General features: G+C 40.0%; 1 protein-coding gene across 1 annotated transcript in view; it reads right to left on the bottom strand.

The window, feature by feature from the left end:
- Sh3gl2 (SH3 domain containing GRB2 like 2, endophilin A1) overlaps positions 1-20,174 on the bottom strand; it is a 169,781-nt gene that overhangs the window by 37,129 nt on the left and 112,478 nt on the right. Inside the window, exon 2 of the mRNA XM_075945392.1 lies at positions 8,704-8,772. Coding sequence (XP_075801507.1) covers positions 8,704-8,772 — 69 coding nt within the window. The remainder of the gene's footprint in view (positions 1-8,703; positions 8,773-20,174) is intronic.

Below are 20,174 nucleotides of genomic sequence, written 5' to 3'. Positions count from 1 at the left end.
CCAAAGAGATCTTCCAGGAGAAAGATGACTGATTCCTACCTTCTGTTCTTTATCCTCGAGACTCTGGCTAAACTGATTGCATCAGACAATGACAAATAAAGACCACCTTTATTTATACACCTTGTTAGGTTTCTGCTAGGAAAGCCATTCATATACCTAAATGGGCAATAGTCAGCCTATATATAAGCCTATATATATTCTCTTTATATTATATCTGGTACCATGGGCAAACAAATTTATCATTTATTAAAACTAGCAAGAACTTAACCCCATGTAAGAACAGACAATTTAACTTTGAGCTTATGATTTATACCTACTTGCTTTTACATTGTCAAAATCTTCTAATCAGAAAATGACTTTTGGTGTATTTTTTTTTCGAGACAGGGTTTCTCTGTAGCTTTGGAACATGATCTGGAACTAGCTCTTGTAGACCAGGCTGGTCTTGAACTCACTGAGATCCACCTGTTTCTGCCTCCTGAGTGCTGGGATTAAAGGCATGTGCCACCACCGCCCGGCATCTGGTGTATTCTTAATTAAAATATCTTCTCTTTTTGAGCTCTCCCTAGCTTCCATTTCTAAGCCAGTCTTGCCTGGGATTGGGAAAGTACAGTATATTGCTTTGAATATGAAGCATCTCCTCCCACTGTCTATGAACTGAAGACTTGGTTCCCTAGCAAGTGGAGTCACACCGTACAAGGTGACTGAGTCATGAGGGCTCTGCTATGCCTGGTGAACTAATTCACTGATGGGATCACAACTAAGTACTGAGAGCTGGTGAAAACTGTGGAAGGCGGGGCCTGCTCTGGCAAATGGAATAGCTCAAGTTATGCCATTGACGGCTATATTTGTTCTTGCCTTTCCATTTCTCATCTCTGCATCCCGGCCATCATGCATTCAACAGGCCATCGTAAGCCTCATGCTGCTTGCTCTTGCCATGGTGTTCTGCATCATACTCATCCCAAAGCAATGAGCCAGCTAACCCGAGAATGGAACTTCAGAACAACTGTGACTTAAAATAATTAACCTGCTACTCTTGAGTATTTCTTACAGCAATGGATTTTGTTGTTGCTGTTTTGTTTGTTTTTTTGATTTTTGTTTCTAACACAAGGGATACTGGAGAAGGCTGTTAAAAGGAAATGAATTGTGAATGTACACAACATAGGTTCATATTTAGGGACTGTAAACCCAAGTGTAAACTATGGCTTTCTTTTTAAGGCAGAATCATAGATGCATATGCTTCACAGATTCTGGTCTGTTTACCCTTTACATCCATCTTTTTTTTTTTAAGAATTTTACTATAACTATCTCTAAGGGTTTTGTTTGTTTTTTTGCTTTTTGCTTTTTTAAAAATTTTATATGCATTGGTGTGAGAGTGTCTGATCCCCTGGAACTGAAGTCACAGACCGCTGTGTGTTGCCATGTGGGTGCTGGGAATTGAGCCCAAGTCCTCTGTAAGAACAGCCAATGGTCTTCATCTCTCAGTCATCTCTCCAACTCCCTACTTCCATCTTCTTAATACCAACATTCTAGCAACTGTCAATACATCAGATTCCTTCCCATTAGCAAGTCATGAAATATATGACTCCAGAAAAACAAACAAGTGAGGAAATAGGAGGGGCAGACAGCTCACCGTGGTATAGTGTTTGGCACATGAGTCTGACAGCCTGGGTTTGGATCCCTATAACCACCCAGATACACTAACACAAGCTTCTGGATCCCAATGTGTCCTACTGGCAGATGGAAGTTAAGACCAAAAAAAAAAGGTGTTAAGTTCACAGACACTCAGCTGTGCATAGGAGACAAATGATATGGAAGCAGAGGCTAGACACTGGAGGTCATCCCTTGAACCTCCCATGTATGCTGTGGTTTGGAATGTCTGCTCCTATGGAAACAGCATTTTCAGATTAAATAAGGGGTTGTCAAACTATGGCCAATGGTCAAAACTATGCCAGTAAGCCACAAGGCAGGATGAGATTCAAAGACATCCTCCTCTGTGGCCTGAGAGTTAGCTGCCTGTCTCCAAACTGCCTTGCTGTAAAAGCAGATATCATATGTATTCAGAAAGTATGACTAATAATTTGAAAAGTGAGGACAGTATTAGGCTCTGATTACTGTATATCCATTTTAATTTTGCTAATCTTCTTAAATACCTCTTTACTGTGTATAGGTTTGGAAATGCACCATAAGCAAATCTGCACACCTTAAAGGATTAAAAAAGAAGTTAATATTTCTGTTTTTACTGCAGAAACAATCATAAAAATTTCTAATTTCAGTGTCCTCTAAATTTTGGTTTGTTACTTTAATATAGCTGTAGGCATTGACATAGGCATTGCCGGTGGATCCCTTCTGTGGCTTCATCAGCCCTAGAAAGGAGTTACAAGACAGAGGGCAAAGACACTGCAGCCCAAGATTTCCTAAAAGAGTGTGCCGATCCCTGAGCTAAGGAGTGAGCTGTATTGAAAATGCCATGCTTAATCTATGGATGAGGTTGCTACTTCCAGTCTGGAGGTGTCAGATACCAGAACACTAAAAGGTAGTGAGTTGACATAATGGGATTATTGTTTCATACACAGTTGTATGAATATATAATAATGTTCTCCTCTGTAGAAAATAAATCAGTATTTCCTAAACACAGAAAACATGGAACCTATGGAATCTTTTACAGACCAATGGAAATAGGAAATACATTATTTCATATTGTCAGATGCCAGAAGCAGAACTGCTTATATGTGGCACAGGTAGTCTGTGGGTTTGGCAATCAATAATAATGACATGAATTAAATGCCCCACTTAGATCAGGAAAAATTCCCAGTGGTTATGTCAAAGAACTTAAAATGTCATATAAAACAACAACGTATTTTCAAGTTTTTAATTCTCTTATTACTGTAGTTAAGAATACACACACTCACTAGAAGCACTGAAAGAGAACAGCTAAATAAATAAGTCACAGGGAGATGATGAAAGCTGCAGCCTGGGAAAGCCTTTCTGGCAGAGAGGCAGGCTGATCCAAGAGCGGTATTTTAAACAGCTCCGTACTGTCTCTGGGAGAATTAACAGCCATCTCCAAACTGCCTGCTTTAAGCAGGAACCATATATTCAGAAAGGCAGATAATATCTTGAAAATGCAGGATGTTTTAGGCTCTGGCTACTCTAATATATTAATTTTATTTTGTTAATCTTATTAGGTATGACCCCATACGGAGTATAGGTTGAAAATACATTCTACACATGTGACTGAGAGGAAGGCTGTCAGCAGAGGTGGTCAGGGAGAGCAGAAGGATGTCTTTGAAGCTCATCTTGTTTGTGACTCAAGACCCTCATTTAGCTTACACCAGCCAGTGAATGTCTTAGGCCAGTGACCCTTGTCTTGTTCACTACTATTCCATGAAGGAGACTCTGGCATCATGGTGGACCCCTAGTCTACTCAGAGAAGGTATTTTGAGTATACTGTCTGCACATAGTTCTCTCTTCTTTCCCATTTGAGACACATCACTGGACTCCAACAGTGGTATCTTTTAAAAGTGTATAATTAGTAGAAAATTACATGCTACAGAACTCAGGGAATGACTAGCCTGTCTCCCATAACTGGGAACTGTAGGCTTGGCCTGCGTTTCAGTGTGAGCAGGTAGGGAATTTGGTGATTCTGTGGCCTTTTCCAAACACAGCTTTGGTAAGCAGAAGCTCTCTCTCAAAGGGAGCCAGGTGGTTTCTACTCAGGGATCCTAGTTCTCTCTAGGGATTGGACGAGACTAACCCCCCCCCCCTTCCTGCAGTAGCTGAGACATGAGGGTAACCACCGTGGACACCATCTACCAACTCTCTCCACATTGCCAACAGTTCTCACCCTCTCACCCCCAATCGCAATGGCAGCTTTTCTACTCTCCCTCAAGACCTTGCCTTTCTTAAAACTTGAGGTTCCCTTTTAGGAATTCTATTTTCACTTAAAGGGTTTATTTCCATGTTTCTAGCCCCAGAGAATTTGTGACTTGAACAAAGAATTCCCCAAGATGCTTTTCAGGTTGCAGAAAAAGACTCCACCCCCCTTGACTTGTATGACACTCGTGTGCAGTACAAGAGAAGAGTTGAAGATTCAGCTCAGTAGTCTCTCTTCTAGAAGTTGTTGGTGCTCTAAGAAACCTGTGTCTGTCCTCTCTCTGGTGTCTTTCATGGGACATACCACCCAGGACACCAAGCACTATATCCTATTTGGTATCTATTTATATTCCCTTCTTTTTCCCCACCCAAATTGAAAGCTCCTTCAGGGATTGGAGTCTCATGAACCTCTGTGTTTCTAGTTCCCAGGACAATGTCTGGCACATGGAGGTATTTACATATGTTTCAAGTGAATAAATAAAGAAAACTACAAACCAACTCATAACCCCCCCCCATTCAGTATAACTATAGTAACTGATGGATAATTTGAGAAGAAACCAGAAGTTCCTCAAATTCCAGAATCTTCTATTAACAGCATCAATAACAAAAATCTGCAGCTTTATAAGGAAACTTCCCAAAGGTCTGGATCACAGAAAGAAATTTATCTTCTATTGAATGAAACTGGTGAGCAATGAAAACATTTACAGTTAAAATGAAAGCAACTCCATGCAAGGTACTTAAGAGAAAGCACAATGATTAAGGGTAAGGCTCTGTTGGAGACAGCCAGAGGCCTCAAGCATAGGCTAGGGAAGGGTAGGCTGAAGACTGAGCCAGGCAGGGGCGGCACTGCATCTCTGGAGCAGAGCAGATCAGGCTGAGATCAGAGAGAACTTCTAGGAATGGCCACCTCTCTCTCAGGAGTGCTGCTTGCTAAAGACCTCTAATTTATTTCATATTGTTGACTAATTGCCCCTCTGAGAGTACAACTAAATAAAGCTTTCTTTACCTCGAATTTTATCGAACAGAAACCCAACTGCGAAAGGTTAGATGGTGATTCTTTGGTAGGCTGGGAAACACTGACTTAGAAGATTTTTCTGATTATCTAATATTAAGATTCGAAATCCACAGCAAGTAGCCTGTCTTCAGTGACTGCAGAAACAGTCTACCTCTCAATGCACTCACACAAGGTGAGTACACACTTTAGGAAATCACAGAGAAGACAAAGGATGTGTACAATAGATTAAACAATTTCAATTTCCTCAATTGAAGAATTTCAATTAAAAAGGATATTTGCTGAAATACAAATAGCTGCAATTATAGAGAAAACACAAATGCAGGAGCACAGGTAGGCTCTTCACTTAGAAGTCTACTGTATTATTACAGGAGTATCTAGAATTGAAACAAACTCGCCAGAGTCTTTTGATAAAATAGGGAACACAAATTCTACACTTTGTCTTCAGACTCTGAGGAAGCCTGTGGATATTTGCCTAACGTGAAATGCTTGGCAAGCTAGTCTCACTTTAATTAGTCTATAAGACTGGCATGGATTTCATAGAGAGCGAAATAAGTCTCCAAAGATCTAATTAGCTGCTCAGTGATTAAATCCCACTCTCCACATTTCCTTTGCATTTTAGCTTCATTTAAGACACAAAGAGCTGGCTTGTCTTAGCATTACAGTCAGATACCTAGTTTATCAGCTTTAATCAGGGCAGATGTGCAAGTCAGGACTAACGCTTTTGCTTTTTTATCTTTTTGTTTTTGTGTTTTTCGAGACAGGGTTTCTCTATAGCTTTGGAGCCTGTCCTGGAACTAGCTCTTGTAGACCAGGCTGGCCTCAAACTCACAGAAATCTGCCTGCCTCTTCCTCCTGAGTGCTGGAATTAAAGGTGTGTGCCTCCACCTTCCGGCCCTCAGGACTAACGCTTGACACCTGTACGTTTCAAATTCCTAACTCCATGTGTAAGCCTCTACAATGGTGTGGTATTTCAAATTCCTAACTCCATGTGTAAGCCTCTACAGTGGTGTGGTGTTTCAAATTCCTAACTCCATGTGTAAGCCTCTACAATGGTGTGGTATTTCAAATTCCTAACTCCATGTGTAAGCCTCTACAGTGGTGTGGTGTTTCAAATTCCTAACTCCATGTGTAAGCCTCTACAATGGTGTGGTATTTCAAATTCCTAACTCCATGTGTAAGCCTCTACAATGTTTCAAATTCCTAACTCCATGTGTAAGCCTCTACAATGGTGTGGTGTTTCAAATTCCTAACTCCATGTGTAAGCCTCTACAATGTTTCAAATTCCTAACTCCATGTGTAAGCCTCTACAATGTTTCAAATTCCTAACTCCATGTGTAAGCCTCTACAATGTTTCAAATTCCTAACTCCATGTGTAAGCCTCTACAATGGTGTGGTGTTTCAAATTCCTAACTCCATGTGTAAGCCTCTACAGTGGTGTGGTGTTTCAAATTCCTAACTCCATGTGTAAGCCTCTACAATGGTGTGGTATTTCAAATTCCTAACTCCATGTGTAAGCCTCTACAATGTTTCAAATTCCTAACTCCATGTGTAAGCCTCTACAATGTTTCAAATTCCTAACTCCATGTGTAAGCCTCTACAATGTTTCAAATTCCTAACTCCATGTGTAAGCCTCTACAATGTTTCAAATTCCTAACTCCATGTGTAAGCCTCTACAATGGTGTGGTGTTTCAAATTCCTAACTCCATGTGTAAGCCTCTACAGTGGTGTGGTGTTTCAAATTCCTAACTCCATGTGTAAGCCTCTACAATGTTTCAAATTCCTAACTCCATGTGTAAGCCTCTACAATGTTTCAAATTCCTAACTCCATGTGTAAGCCTCTACAATGGTGTGGTGTTTCAAATTCCTAACTCCATGTGTAAGCCTCTACAGTGGTGTGGTGTTTCAAATTCCTAACTCCATGTGTAAGCCTCTACAATGTTTCAAATTCCTAACTCCATGTGTAAGCCTCTACAATGTTTCAAATTCCTAACTCCATGTGTAAGCCTCTACAATGGTGTGGTGTTTCAAATTCCTAACTCCATGTGTAAGCCTCTACAATGGTGTGGTATTTAGCCATGCAGCATGCCATCAGTGCTCTCAAGAGCGATGAAAGGAGAGAGAGTCTAAGGAGGAAAAGCACGTACCCAGAGGCTGGAGCAAATTAGCAGATTTGTGGGCTCCTCAAGAAGAAGCATGCAGTCATCCTGAGAATGTGTGTCTGTCTAGAGACATGGACATTGACAAGGGATGGGTAGGCTACCATTTCTACCACCATTAAAGATGGTGTTAATCAGCTTTGGTTAAAGATAAAGAGAAGATGGAGAATAAGGACAGACCGACTTCAATTGGGGAGAGTGGCTGCCAGATACTGGGTATGAGAAGTTAAATTCTCAGGCTTTTGGGCAAGACTGGTATAGGATATCAGCAATGGGCGGCCACTAGCAAAGCCAAGGTAAGGAACTGAGGCAGAATGGCTGGTCAGTGAAACTGTCCAGCTGTACTTCCGAAGACCTGGGCATTTTGGCCTCATCTTTTTATGAACTCCATGTTCTCTACTGTTTGCTTCCGTGTTCCTTCCTTTACTTGAAACTTACTAGGTTCTCAATGCCTCTTCAGTCTCCATGGTTTCAGTAGAAGGTCATCGGAGTCTCCATGCCCCGAGCTTAGTTAGCTATACCACAGTGTCATTCCATATCTCCTCTGTCCTCCCTTCTACACTGTGAATGCCACACATTCGGGAATCTTAACTATATCCTAGGTCACAGATGCTGGGACCAAGTAATTTTTAGTTTATCCAGGAACACATCAGGAGGAAAACAAGAAATAGAAAGCAGCAAGGAATATTCTCTTTCACTCATCAGAAATGTATCAAAGCAACCCACTGGAAAGTAGAAAGACTAATAAAGAGATTAGGCCCATAAAAACCTTCTCAAAAGTCAAACCAGAATATAAAAAAAAGTATTCGTTTATAATAGTGTGCAGAGGCAAAATATTAATAACGGTTAAGTGTACTTTCTGTGTATCCTGGGCTTATGACATCCTCTTTAAAACAGGGACTGTTTCTTCCAGAACCTCCCACAGGATTCTTTCCTCATTTCAACAAGCACTCATCCTCTTAACTCTAAACAGCTCTGGCTATGAACAACCTCAGAGTGAAAGAGAAAATACATCTAATATCACAAGAGAAAGAGTCTTAATTCACCAACTCCAGCCTCACTTGCTGAGAACCTATAATGTTTCCGAGAGAATGCTAAATGATTTACTTGTCTTTAGTCAATAATAATCATTCTTAAGTGAGCATTAGTATTCTCATTTACTGACAAATGTAAATAGGAACTCCAAGAAAAGAACTGGACTTTTACAATAGTGGTGGAGCAAAGTTTAGGCCAAGTCAACTGCACTCCCAAACAGTTCTCTCTTCACTATCCTAACCTGCCTCTTGTAGGGACCATTTGCATAGGAAAGTCCACTGAAGTCAGAGACTCAAAATCCTTCCAAGGTTTGAGATTTCGTTCCACCTTCACCCCCACACAAGCACAGTCTACACACAGCACCCTAACTGGAAAACTGATGACAAAAGCTCCCAGGAAAAATGCACCACACCCTTCTTCCTCACGGTGATTATGGTCTCTGGATGGGACACAGAGAAAATAGGATGCTGTCCAATTTCTATTTCAAAACATGCAATGAAAGGAGTGGGACTTTGTTGTTGTTGCTGTTTTTGTTTTGTTTTGTTTTAAGACACAGAACATTTGGAGTCTCTAGTACAGAACAACTTCACATTTCCAAGAGAAGACTAAGAAGCAAAGACTCACCCGCTCCATCTCCTTGAAGTCATCATCCAGTTTGGTGCCTTCAGCTCCCCCAACCTTCTCACTCACTTTCTGCAGGAGGTAACAACAAAAGGCAATCATTAGAAACAGTTTCTTTCCTTTACAAAAGGTGTTAAAGTTTCAGGCACTCTTAGAGACAGCACCTAACTGAACCTTGGAGCCATTCTCTGACTGTGCTAGGCAGTTCCTTTTCAAAGCAGCATAGCATTAGCTTACATTGGTAAAACAACATCCTATAGGTCATGCATCTGATGGGCACTGGAGCAGGAATTCAAACCCGCATCTTCTTATTTCAACTCCAGTGCTCTTTCTATTATATAAATTACTTTACAACTACCTAACTGCTAATATTTTTTTCTTTGTAAATCCTAAGGAACAGCAGCACCACAAGATAATCATTTGCCTCTGATAATGGATCTAAAATGCTCCTAGGTAGAAAATTGCTACTTGTTCAACCTGCTCCTCATGGGCTATTGAACAGATAATCACAAGCATCCATTTAACTATTAAGAAGAAATGAGCCCAGATGATTTCAGATAAAAGGACTTGCTTTCTTCTCTTCCTGTTTATATCTTCACAATTGTGATGCGCTATATCAAACTATGTTGAGGGATTTCCTTGCTACACAATCACTTTCAATACTGTACATCTTTTAATTATCAATTGATATATGCAAATTATCATAGTTCACATACAAAATTCACATTAAGAAAAATGTATATACCAATCTTTTCTGAAAAATCATTCAAATTAAGGATAATAAAAATATGTGATGAGATCACAGAAAGAAATGGTTTGATCTCAAAGAAAGATTATTGACATTTTAAAAATACCCTAACTGTAAAGGTGGATAAATGTTTTTCCCAAAGACATCACTGTATGAGGTCTAACTTCCTTCATGAGTTGCTTAGCTGAGAGGAGCCCGTGTGGTTTACCTGCAGCAAACTTCAGAGCAATGTGGATTTTCTCAGTGAGCTTGTTCAAGTTTCCTAAAGTGGCTTCTGGAGACCTAGCTCCAACTCCTGGACTGAAAGTCCTAGCAGTCTCTTGCTGGTCCCTGAAGTGCGTTTCTTACCTTTTCTTTCTCTTTGTCCTTCTCTAGGTTGTGCCAAGAAGAAAACATTCTGAAAAGACTACCCTTACTGCACGTAAGATGCCACTATTTACTGCATCAGTAGTAACAGACAGAATACAGCGTGGGATAGAATATTCCCAGATGAGGTACAGGGAGGTGTCATGAAAATTATGTGGTATAATAAGAAACTACATGTGAGCCTACAATTTATATGACAAACTCTCCTCTCTAATAAAGTGCACACCTGCTTCTAGCACTCTGGTTTCTTACAGCAGTTTATTTAAGTTTCATTCCACATTTCGAGAAGCCAAAATTTCCTTAATATGATCATAGATAGATAAAGATCAATGATTTAAATGGAAAGATAAATAAAAATAATATCAATAAGTTTGTGTTACTATCACATTTCTTAAGTGACAGTAATTTAGTTCATATTTCAGCCCTTCTGTCTTATACTCAAAATATATAGTTGATCACTACTTTTGGGCAAGCAAACTCTAATCTACTTGAAGACATAAACAATAAAGAAATATTTGTTGACAACTATAAGTTGCCATCTCCATTCAATACAACTGTCTCCAATGTTAGAAAACCTCACTGTGCCCAAAGTCTCATGTTGTCAGGGAATTATTATAATTGGACCCTCATGTGACCTGTAACTGAGGTCACAGGTCCTCATTTATTTGCAAAATAGACACCAAAAACATGTATCTAAGAAATACCTCTATGTGTATTAAAATGAGAGAAATCTCATTTAACAATCCAGTTTTGACCAATGCTTAAAAAATACACAGTATTCATGCAAACCATAAGAATTCATATTACACTTTAAAAAACATATTGTGCAACTAAGAACTGGCTTTATTTCCCTTCTTTCTGTATCCATCAATTGCCAAGCACCACAGTAGCTGATTCTAGATATCAAACGGGCAACGAAGATCATGCTAGTGACTGGTAACTCATATTTACTCCAGCCCACTAGTCTACTGGCTTCAGATATTATATTTACAAAGCATGCCCAAAAGTGGGTGGAGAAGGAAAAAGGATACAGCTAGACTAGGGTCAGAAAAAAATATTACATCTTCTACCAATGCTGACATTTAGGCTTCTTTGAAATGGTTTGCCACACAAAGTGAATGAAGCTAGCAAGTTCATATTGATGTTGTATTAATTGGCTGGTTGATACACAGCTTTCTTATTGAGTTACATTCCTGAGAGGGAAGCACTACTCAAAATAACTTGCACATTCTCTTTGATATTTTCCAGGTCACAAAGGATCTAAACATATCACGGCACAGAGGTAAACACTGAGCTACTTAAATAACAACTCATTTCATTGGAATATGGCAAATAACTCCTTTTTAATCAATGATACCAAAAATTAACATCTCATGAATAAGAAGCAAGGTAAGGAAATAGAGCTCTGGAGCTGACATGATCAATGATGAAGGCTTTTGGCTTCATCACCAGCTAACTATTTATTTTGTGCTTTAATTGTTCACAGAAGTGGATTCTAAAATGAAAATATAAGAATAGTATATATTTAGTATTGTGATATTATTTTAATATTCTGTCATTTGAAAACTTGCTCGCTCATTTAAATAAGCTAAGAAAAACTATTGATTCAAACAGAATAGAAGACAGAATATTTATAAATATCTATGCTTTGTAAATATAATATCTGAAGCCAGTAGACTAGTGGGCTGGAGTAAATATGAGTTACCAGTCACTAGCATGATCTTCGTTGCCCGTTTGATATCTAGAATCAGCTACTGTGGTGCTTGGCAATTGATGGATACAGAAAGAAGGGAAATAAAGTTTCTGTCCCACCTGGTCCTACAGGTGTTCAGTCTTAAAGAAACACACAGAGGGTTATATTAATTATAAACTGTTTGGCCTATTAGCTCAGGCTTATAATTAACTAGCTCTTACAACTTAAATTAATCCATAATTCTTGTCTATCTTTAACCATGTGGCTTAGTAACTTTTGTCAGTAAGGTATTCTCATCTTGCTTCCTCTGTGTCTGGAAGACAACTGTGTCTCTGCCTTTTCTCTTCTCCAAATTCTAGTTTTGTTGCCCTGTCTATACTTCTTGCCTGGCTACTGGCCAACCAGCACTTTATTAAACCAATATGAGTGACAAATATTTACAGTGTACAAGACACTGTAAATCCCACAGCACAAGACAGCCAACATTTTATTTGTAACAGTTACAAACCTAAAAAACAATGAACTACAACTCTCCAATGTCATCTAAAAAACCTATAACATCAAGGGTTCAAGATGGTCAATGGTACCCCTTTGGCATAACAGGAAGTTTGTGTTTCTTATTGTCTCTGTCACTATACCTCCACTAATACTGTCTTCCAACCAATCAATAATTTTGAAATTAAAAATATTCAAACCAATTATCATCCTTCTCTCACATACTCTTGATTAGAATCCCTAAGAAAAACTTAATAAAGATTTGCCAAAGTGAGCTGCAATGTGAATTCTGCAGTGAACATGAGAGAGGCAAATAAGACTGATCATTCTTGGCTGTCTTTCAGGAAGCACAGCCTTTCAAGAACAACAGCAGTCAGGTCTAGTTTACATCTCATTTTTAATTCTGACTCTGCACAGTCTCAGGCTGCTGTCTATCTGCTAAGTAAGCATAATGTGAAGGTTAATCAGCCACAAGAGACATCTTCAGTAAATAACCGCAGTCCCTAGTCCAAAGGATGCTGACCTGCTTTGCAGCAATGACTCATCAGCCCTCCAGCCACCTGTCATCTCCAGGCTCCATCCTCTTGATGCAGCTTTGATCTTGGTCAGTGCTACATTTTATTTACCAAACATGTAAGAACCAGCTATCTATTGCCATAAAAATGCACATTGCTCTATAGACTCCTATACCTCTTATTTAGGTCCTAACTTCGCTATTGACTTCTATTTTTGTTTAGCTTTATTCCCCAATATTATAGGATATTTGATCACACTGTGAACCCTGATATTGTGTTATTTACTGGGAAAAACCTGTTTCTATTTGTGGTATGACAACCCTAGCACACATCTTTAATCCAAAAACTTTCTGCTTGAATATTGTAAACAGGATTAAATAAATTCAACCATAGGTTAAGAGGTAGAACAAAAAACCAGTTGACAAGAAGTAGCCACATAGAGTAGAAGAATGGATAGACACACACACAGGAAGTAGAAGGGAGGGATGTTCAGTTTGAGGATGAATTAGATATTTGAGATGGTGTAGGAGAAAGCTCGCTTTCTGGAATGTTGGCCAAAGAGGAAGGTCAGCTGGTGTTTTCTCTCCCTTTCTGAGCTATCAGGTTTTCACTCCAGCATCTGGCTCCTGAGTTTTTACTGGTAAAATGAAACAATTAAGATTTAGTAAAAAAAAATAATAACATTCCACTGTCTATCGTGCAAAGACAAGTTTCTTTGCCATATCCCAAACATGCTGTGTTTATTTCTTCTGCTTTATAACTTGTACCTATTTCCTTTTCTGCTCTTCAAATCCTGAATATTATTTAAAATGTCCACTCATACACCTAACTTCTCACCATCAGTAACTGCCCAATCTCAATCTAGCAGCAAGTTGTCAGGCTTCTGGGGGACTGTTCATGAGACTCATCAGCCATCAGAGTACCTGAAACTGTTTCATTAGCAAAACTGCACAGGACTTCTGCCCTGTTGAACTATAAGATGGAAAATGGAGAACTCATACTGCATGTGTTTTACTTATAAAGTCTGACTCCTCAGTAAGGAACATAATGATCAGAGAAAGATTGGCCTGATAAGAAGGGAGAGACCATGAGCAAGGAACTCAGGACCGCGAGGGGTGCACCCACACACTGAGACAATGGGGATGTTCTATCGGGAACCCACCAAAGCCAGCTGGCCTGGGTCTGAAAAAGCATGGAATAAAACCGGACTCGCTGAACATAGTGGACAATAAGGACTACTGAGAACTCAAGAACAATGGCAATGGGTTTTTGATCCTACTGCACATACTGGCTTTGGGGGAGCCTAGGCAGTTTGGATGCTCACCTTACTAGACCTGGATGGAGGTGGGTGTCCTTGGACTTCCCACAGGTCAGGGAACCCTGATTGCTCTTTGGGCTGATGCGGGAGGGGAACTTAATCGGGGGATGGAAACTTGATCGGGGGAGGGGGAGGGAAATGGGAGGCGGTGGCGGGGAGGAGGCAGAAATCTCTAATAAATAAATAAAAGAAAAAAGAAAGAAAGATTGCCCTGATAGAAATACTAATGGAAGACATGCAAGTCATCATTGGCTCCAACCTCTATGAATTAGAGATACCTTCTAAATATATTTATTTTGTCTCTATATGGAATAGATTTTAAAAATCAGAAACCTTCGAGCAACTATTACGTATGATATTTTCACTGGATATAGGTTGTATTTATCTTATATTTTAATTAAAATACAATTGCATCACTTTTTACTTCTCTTTCCTTGTCCAGCCACTTGAGACAATGAGCATTTTCAAACTATCCAGGAGACATAAATTTCAGAACTTACAAGGTGACCTCTCAGTGTTATAAATGGGAAATGCATAACATTTTTGCCTCAGTTTCTTCGCTTAGGAAGTGGCACCAACATCACTCAGCTCTAGGTCATTCTACAACTAAACCAGACTGTATGTGGAAGAGAATGCTTCCACGCTTTAAAAACTGTTCCTAAAATAATGAATCTTCCTTAGGCAGGCTTCGTACCCAATTTGGCCTGGCACATGCTGGCAAAAATCCGTACACACACACACACACACACACACACACACAAGGTGGAACTTTTAGCTTTATTTACATTCTGATAAAATTAAGGTTCAAGCTCTTCACAAAGAAACTGTTGGAGCCACGCCATAGCAGGCTGTTCTGTTTCCCCTTTCTGAAGAGTGTCATCCCAGAGACCGGAAGCCCACCCTCTAACCCTCACGAATGTCTTCAATGACACTCATCCAACAAATAGAAACTCTGGCTGCAGCAGCTGACAGTTTGCCAGAAAGGTTAACCAACCCTTCAGCGGCACTTTCCCGACACCCGGCTGCTATGTGCAGATCTGGACTGTTCCAGATGGTACCACTCCCATGGGCGGAAGGTTGGGTAGATTCCCTTTATGGAATATCAGTCTCACACCAGTTTTTCTCGGTTGTTCAGTTGGAATGCTTAAATGCCATGATGCTTCAAAGACTGGGTTTCAAAGAATATAGGTTGATCTTTGCCATCCAGACATTTAAATTTCTGAAATTTCTAAGTAAAAGTATTTTTTATGAACCTTCTATGTTAAACAAATTCTGACTGTTTCTAAGTACTAATCAGAACACTGGAACTATTTTATAAAAAAAAAAGAGTTTTGTGTGCTAAATAAAAATTGAACAGGATAAAGATAGGCTAAAAGATATTCTTTGAATACCCACAGATAAAACCCTTGGAAAAAGCTTAGGTGTGGTTACCTGTTTGGTCTTTCTCCAGGGCTCACCTTATCTTCTTCCTTGTCAAACACCAGGCATGAGTCTGTGCCAATGGTTCTCAACCTTTCTAATGCTGCAACCCTTTAAAACAGTTCTTGTTGTATTGACCTCCCAACCATAATATTATTCTAATTTTGACTTTATATCTGTGATTTTGTGACTGTTATGAACAATAATTTAAATATATGTGTCTTTCAATAGTAGGTGAACTCTTGTTAAAAGGCCTCTGACCCAAAGGGGTCGTGACCCCCAGATTGAGAACTGCTGAGTACAAAGCACTCTTTCTGCTGTGGTTCACTGGGGTTAAAAATAATAACCTTCTAGTCTGTACTTCCCCAAAGCAGGATTTCCCTTAGGTGACAGAGCTAATCACTTCCAGATACCCTTCTCAGGAAGCTGGTGAACTTAGCTCTTGTGCTTTGTACAGAGTGAGCCCCTCACTAGGGAGGTAACTTTATACATATTACTTCTGTCATCTCATTAGCAAGTCACCTTATATTTTGTCTCACAGAAAACAGAGTATCATATGAGAATATTTTAAGAAGCACTTTTTCAGTCCCCCACCCCCCAATAACGTAGTTCTTCAGGGAATAAAGAACAATTCAAGAGGCATTTCCATGTGCTGTCTACTCTGTCAGCAGAAGAATTTTTTTTCTTGTCTACCACATCATCACAGTTCTACCAGAAAACAGTCTCATAAGACTTAAGACAAAATTTTGTACTGCGGGGCTTATATCTTCCACTCTGCTGAAAGCTGTGTCACACGCACACTTGAGTAAAGAAACAGAATCACAAAGAGAAAAAGGCATAGTATTAATAACGAAGTTTAGGATCTATTAAACAAATGACCTAGAAACCCATAACAGTGAAGCTGGAGAATCTCTGAAGCCAGATCCATGCACGTTCTTGTGGGCCAAACAAAAGCCTTCTTTTTATGGGCAATGAGAGAGTATATTAGTTTTGTTATTCCTCAAAATAAAATACCATTCTCTAAATGATGTAAGCAATAGAAATGTATCTCCCCAGTTCTGAAGGCTAGAAGACTGAGATTAAGGTAGAAGCATACTGACGCTCTTTGCAGGATGCCCTTCTGACTTGTGGGCAGGTGCCTTCCCACTGCATCCTCACATGGCATGGGCTTCTGCATCAGGAAGAGTCCACTGCTGCTCTGAGAACTACACAGGGCATTTTGCTTTAATTTTTGAGACCATAGTCGTGACTGTCACAAGGCTGGCATGCAGAAAAGAACATACGGCTTCTCCCTGGAAGCAGTCCTACATGCCTCAAGCCCCAAGATTGTTAATAAAAACATCCTGTTCTCCCAGTAAGCTTAGTGAACACATTCTTTAAAGAAAATATTCTGCTGTTTTTTCATTTTCCCTGTTATTTTTGCTTTGTCAGTTCTGGTCCCTCTCATAGCAAGCACATAAAGTCCTTCGTGGCATTAAATTTTCCAGGGCCTGAAGGACATTTCCCAATAAACTATTTTAAAGTTTCCTTCAACTTGTGTTTCTTTTGAATATATAGCCAATCCACTATTAATAATATTTTTAAAACTCAGATAGCACATTCAACCTGTCATCAAACGCAAGAACATTTCTTTATTACAATGTAAGGTTTTAGATGTCCTTCCACTGCTGGGAGAGACAGCGCCACTGGAGGTGAAGTGACGTCAGAGGGCGGTGTCCTTAGATGTGACTGCTGTGCATATCTTCTTTACTAGCTAAGTCCAGAAAGGTTCCTTTCTTCTTACAACAAACTGATTGTAGTTGGGATCCAATGAGCAAAGTGGAATTTTTTCTGCATCACCATCAGGTTTCCAAAAGAGATTAAGTTCCTCGCAGAAATCCAGCACATTATTTCAAGCTCAAAAATTTACACCTCTTGACTAAAACCATCAATCGTCAGCCACACTTGCTGCAGATGTTTCTGAGTTAAAGAATAGAATGTGACCAGGTCTTCCTCCTCGCTGTCCTATAGGGTGGCAGTGGTGGGTCCATTCCTTATCTTGTTATGAAGGTCTCCAAAGCAGAGCCTGAGATCCGGATCAGCTTAGTAGGTGCTCATCCTAACAGGCTCAGGGAGGAGTGGGGAGAGAGGAGTAGGAGCAGGGCAAAGTCATGGGGGGGGCGTGTTCTTGGGCACCGAGACTCCATCCTACAAGGCTCTCATGGGAGCCAAGTAGAGAATTGCACACTACTTGGATGAAATAAGAACGATGCAACCTTCTGCCTGATCTATGTTCCCTTTGGTTGAAGGTCACCTTGAGGTTTTCTAATGCCTGAGAATTCGGGATGAACCCATGAAGTGCCTAAGAGGAGCTGGCACACAGAGGTAGCAGGTGGAATGCTGGAATTACCAGTGAGACTCAAGAACACGGTGTATATACTGACTGACAAGCCAGCCATCTGTACATCAAGGACCCTGAGTTTTCAAGTAAACAGGAAATTAAGACATATATTAAGACTAAAAGTCAGGTATATCCCATATGATATGTTCTGAACTTCTTTTCTTGACAATGGTTTAACAATGCAATCATTTTGTTGTAACTTCAAAAACAGCCATGAATTAGACATAGTACATACCCTAGAGATGCTGATCCCCATACCATCTACAGCATACATTAGTTACTGTTTGTTAACCAACCCAAATGGTTCCATATAGTCTATATCTTCAGTAGTCTGTGCACGCCAAACATGTTAATTTACACAGAGGCCAATAATTCATTTTACCCACTACATAGTAAAATGTGCTTCTCCATCTCATCAGGGCATATGGGGTTGCTTTTATATTTTTCATGATTATAAAATCTCGGCACTAAACATCCCTCTGTGTTGATGTTCCATGCTAATGAGTTTTCTCTAGACTATATGATGTGAAATATAGTTCCTGTCGTAGGTTTGTGCCTATATGATGACCAATTTCAGTTGTCGACTCGGCAAGATGTAGAATCAGATGTAAGGGAATCTCGATGGACTGTCTAAATTAAGCGAGCCTGTGGAATTGCCTATAAGAGATTCTCTTCTTAAATCATTAATTAATTAACCAGTTAATTAACTAATCTGTCTATTCACATATTAGTTTGGGAGGGTGTGTACCACAGTGACTAACATGTGAAGATCAGAGGACAGCTTGTACATTCCTCCATCCACCATGTGAGTACAGGACAAACTGCCTTTGACCTGCTTGACCATCCTGCCAGCCCAGTGATTTCCTTTACTGGGTTAATCGAGGTGGGAAGACCCACCCACACTGTTTTATGGCTAAGCCTTGGATTAATGGGGAAGAAGAGAAAGAGAGAAGCGTGAGTAGTTACTGTTGGGCTGGAGTATGTATAGCTGCTTGTTGGCTACAGATGCGTTGTGACAGTTGTCCCATGCTCTTGTAACTGTGACCCTCCCAGTGATGGCTTTGACCTGGAACTGTGAGCCAGATAAATGGTTTCTCCACTAAGTTGTTTTGTCATAGCATGTTTATCACAGCAAACAAAAAAATAAAAGACAACATATAATCTTCAACTGGCCTAGTTATTAAAGGTAGTTCTAGCATTTATAGTGATACCTGAAGTTTGCCAAAATTCGGTTCTCCATACTTTCTCCAATACTCAGTTATATCAGAATTTTAAATATTTGAAAACATGATAATTGTGACTTTATTTTACAGCATCATGCTGAAATCCTCATAAATACCAGGCTCTGGAACACGATGTAGGAAGGTTGGGTATTACTGGGAGCTGGATATGAGAGAAGATGGTATCAGATTCATAGTGCACCAGGTCAGATACTGTTGGGGGCTGCAGACCACCAGACCCTGAATTTCTTGTAAACAACTTGTTTTCCTCTGCTCTGAGCAAGAGACCCTGACAGCAGGGGAGTGGGTTCTGATGAGTCTGCAGCTGAAAGATCCCAAGAGCTGGGGCATGGCCAGAGCCCTATATAAGCTGCCCCTGAGCACAATAAAGTGGGCATTCTTGGCATTCTAGGCTCAAGGATGTCCCCGTGTTCTCGTCTGTCTGTCTCTGTCTGTGTTTGTATGTATGATTTTAAATTTTCAGCCTAGTTCCCATAGCGCATAGTGAGTAGAGTGCAGAACAGAACCAGTGCAGTTTTACAAAATAGAACTGTTCACACAGAGTTAAGAAAGACATTAAATATGGCATTTAGCCATTAGATACACCTTTAATCTCAGCCATCGGGAGGTAATCAGTTACCTACTCATAAGTTGCAGTATGTGTTTCTCACCTATACGGAAGTGGAGATTGGACCCAGCCACCAACAAGCAGCCAAGTGTTACTTAATTCTCTAAAACACCTGATGGTCTAATAAAACACTGAACAACCAATAGAGAGGCAGGAGAAAGGATGGGTAGGGCTGGCAGGCAGAGAGAGAAAACTGGAGAAATCTGGGAGAAAGGGCAAGAGAGATAAAAGAGCGAGAAGAGAAGGGACCAGTCACCCAGCCAGCCACGGAGTAAGAATAAGATATACAGAAGTAAGAAAAGTGAAAAGTCCATAGGCAAAAGGTAGGCAGAATAATTTAAGAAAAATTGGCTAGAAACAAGCCAAGCTAAGACTGGGCATTTATAAGAAAGAATAAGACTTTGAGTGTGATTTATTTGGGAGCTAGATGGCACCCCCCCAAAAAAGAGTACAAAGAGTAAAACAACCCACTTCATTTTGGTATTCTAATGCGGGGCTAGAGTAAAAACAACTACACCTGGGCGTGTGAAGAGACATCTCCTTTTGACCAACCGGACACTGGTCTAAGTGCTGGTCCAGCCCAGAGAAAAGTGACAGGTCATGTTGAGAGTTAAAATGACACTGCATATGAGAAAAACTAGTCTTTTTATAAAAATGAAGAGAAATAATGCTCGCTCACTAGAAAGCAGTCA

This window comes from Microtus pennsylvanicus, chromosome 13 (assembly GCF_037038515.1).
Source record: "Microtus pennsylvanicus isolate mMicPen1 chromosome 13, mMicPen1.hap1, whole genome shotgun sequence".
Taxonomy (NCBI): Eukaryota; Metazoa; Chordata; class Mammalia; order Rodentia; family Cricetidae; genus Microtus; species Microtus pennsylvanicus.
The sequence above is the reverse complement of the archived record's forward strand: the minus strand, read 5'-3'. Positions and strand labels throughout refer to the sequence as shown.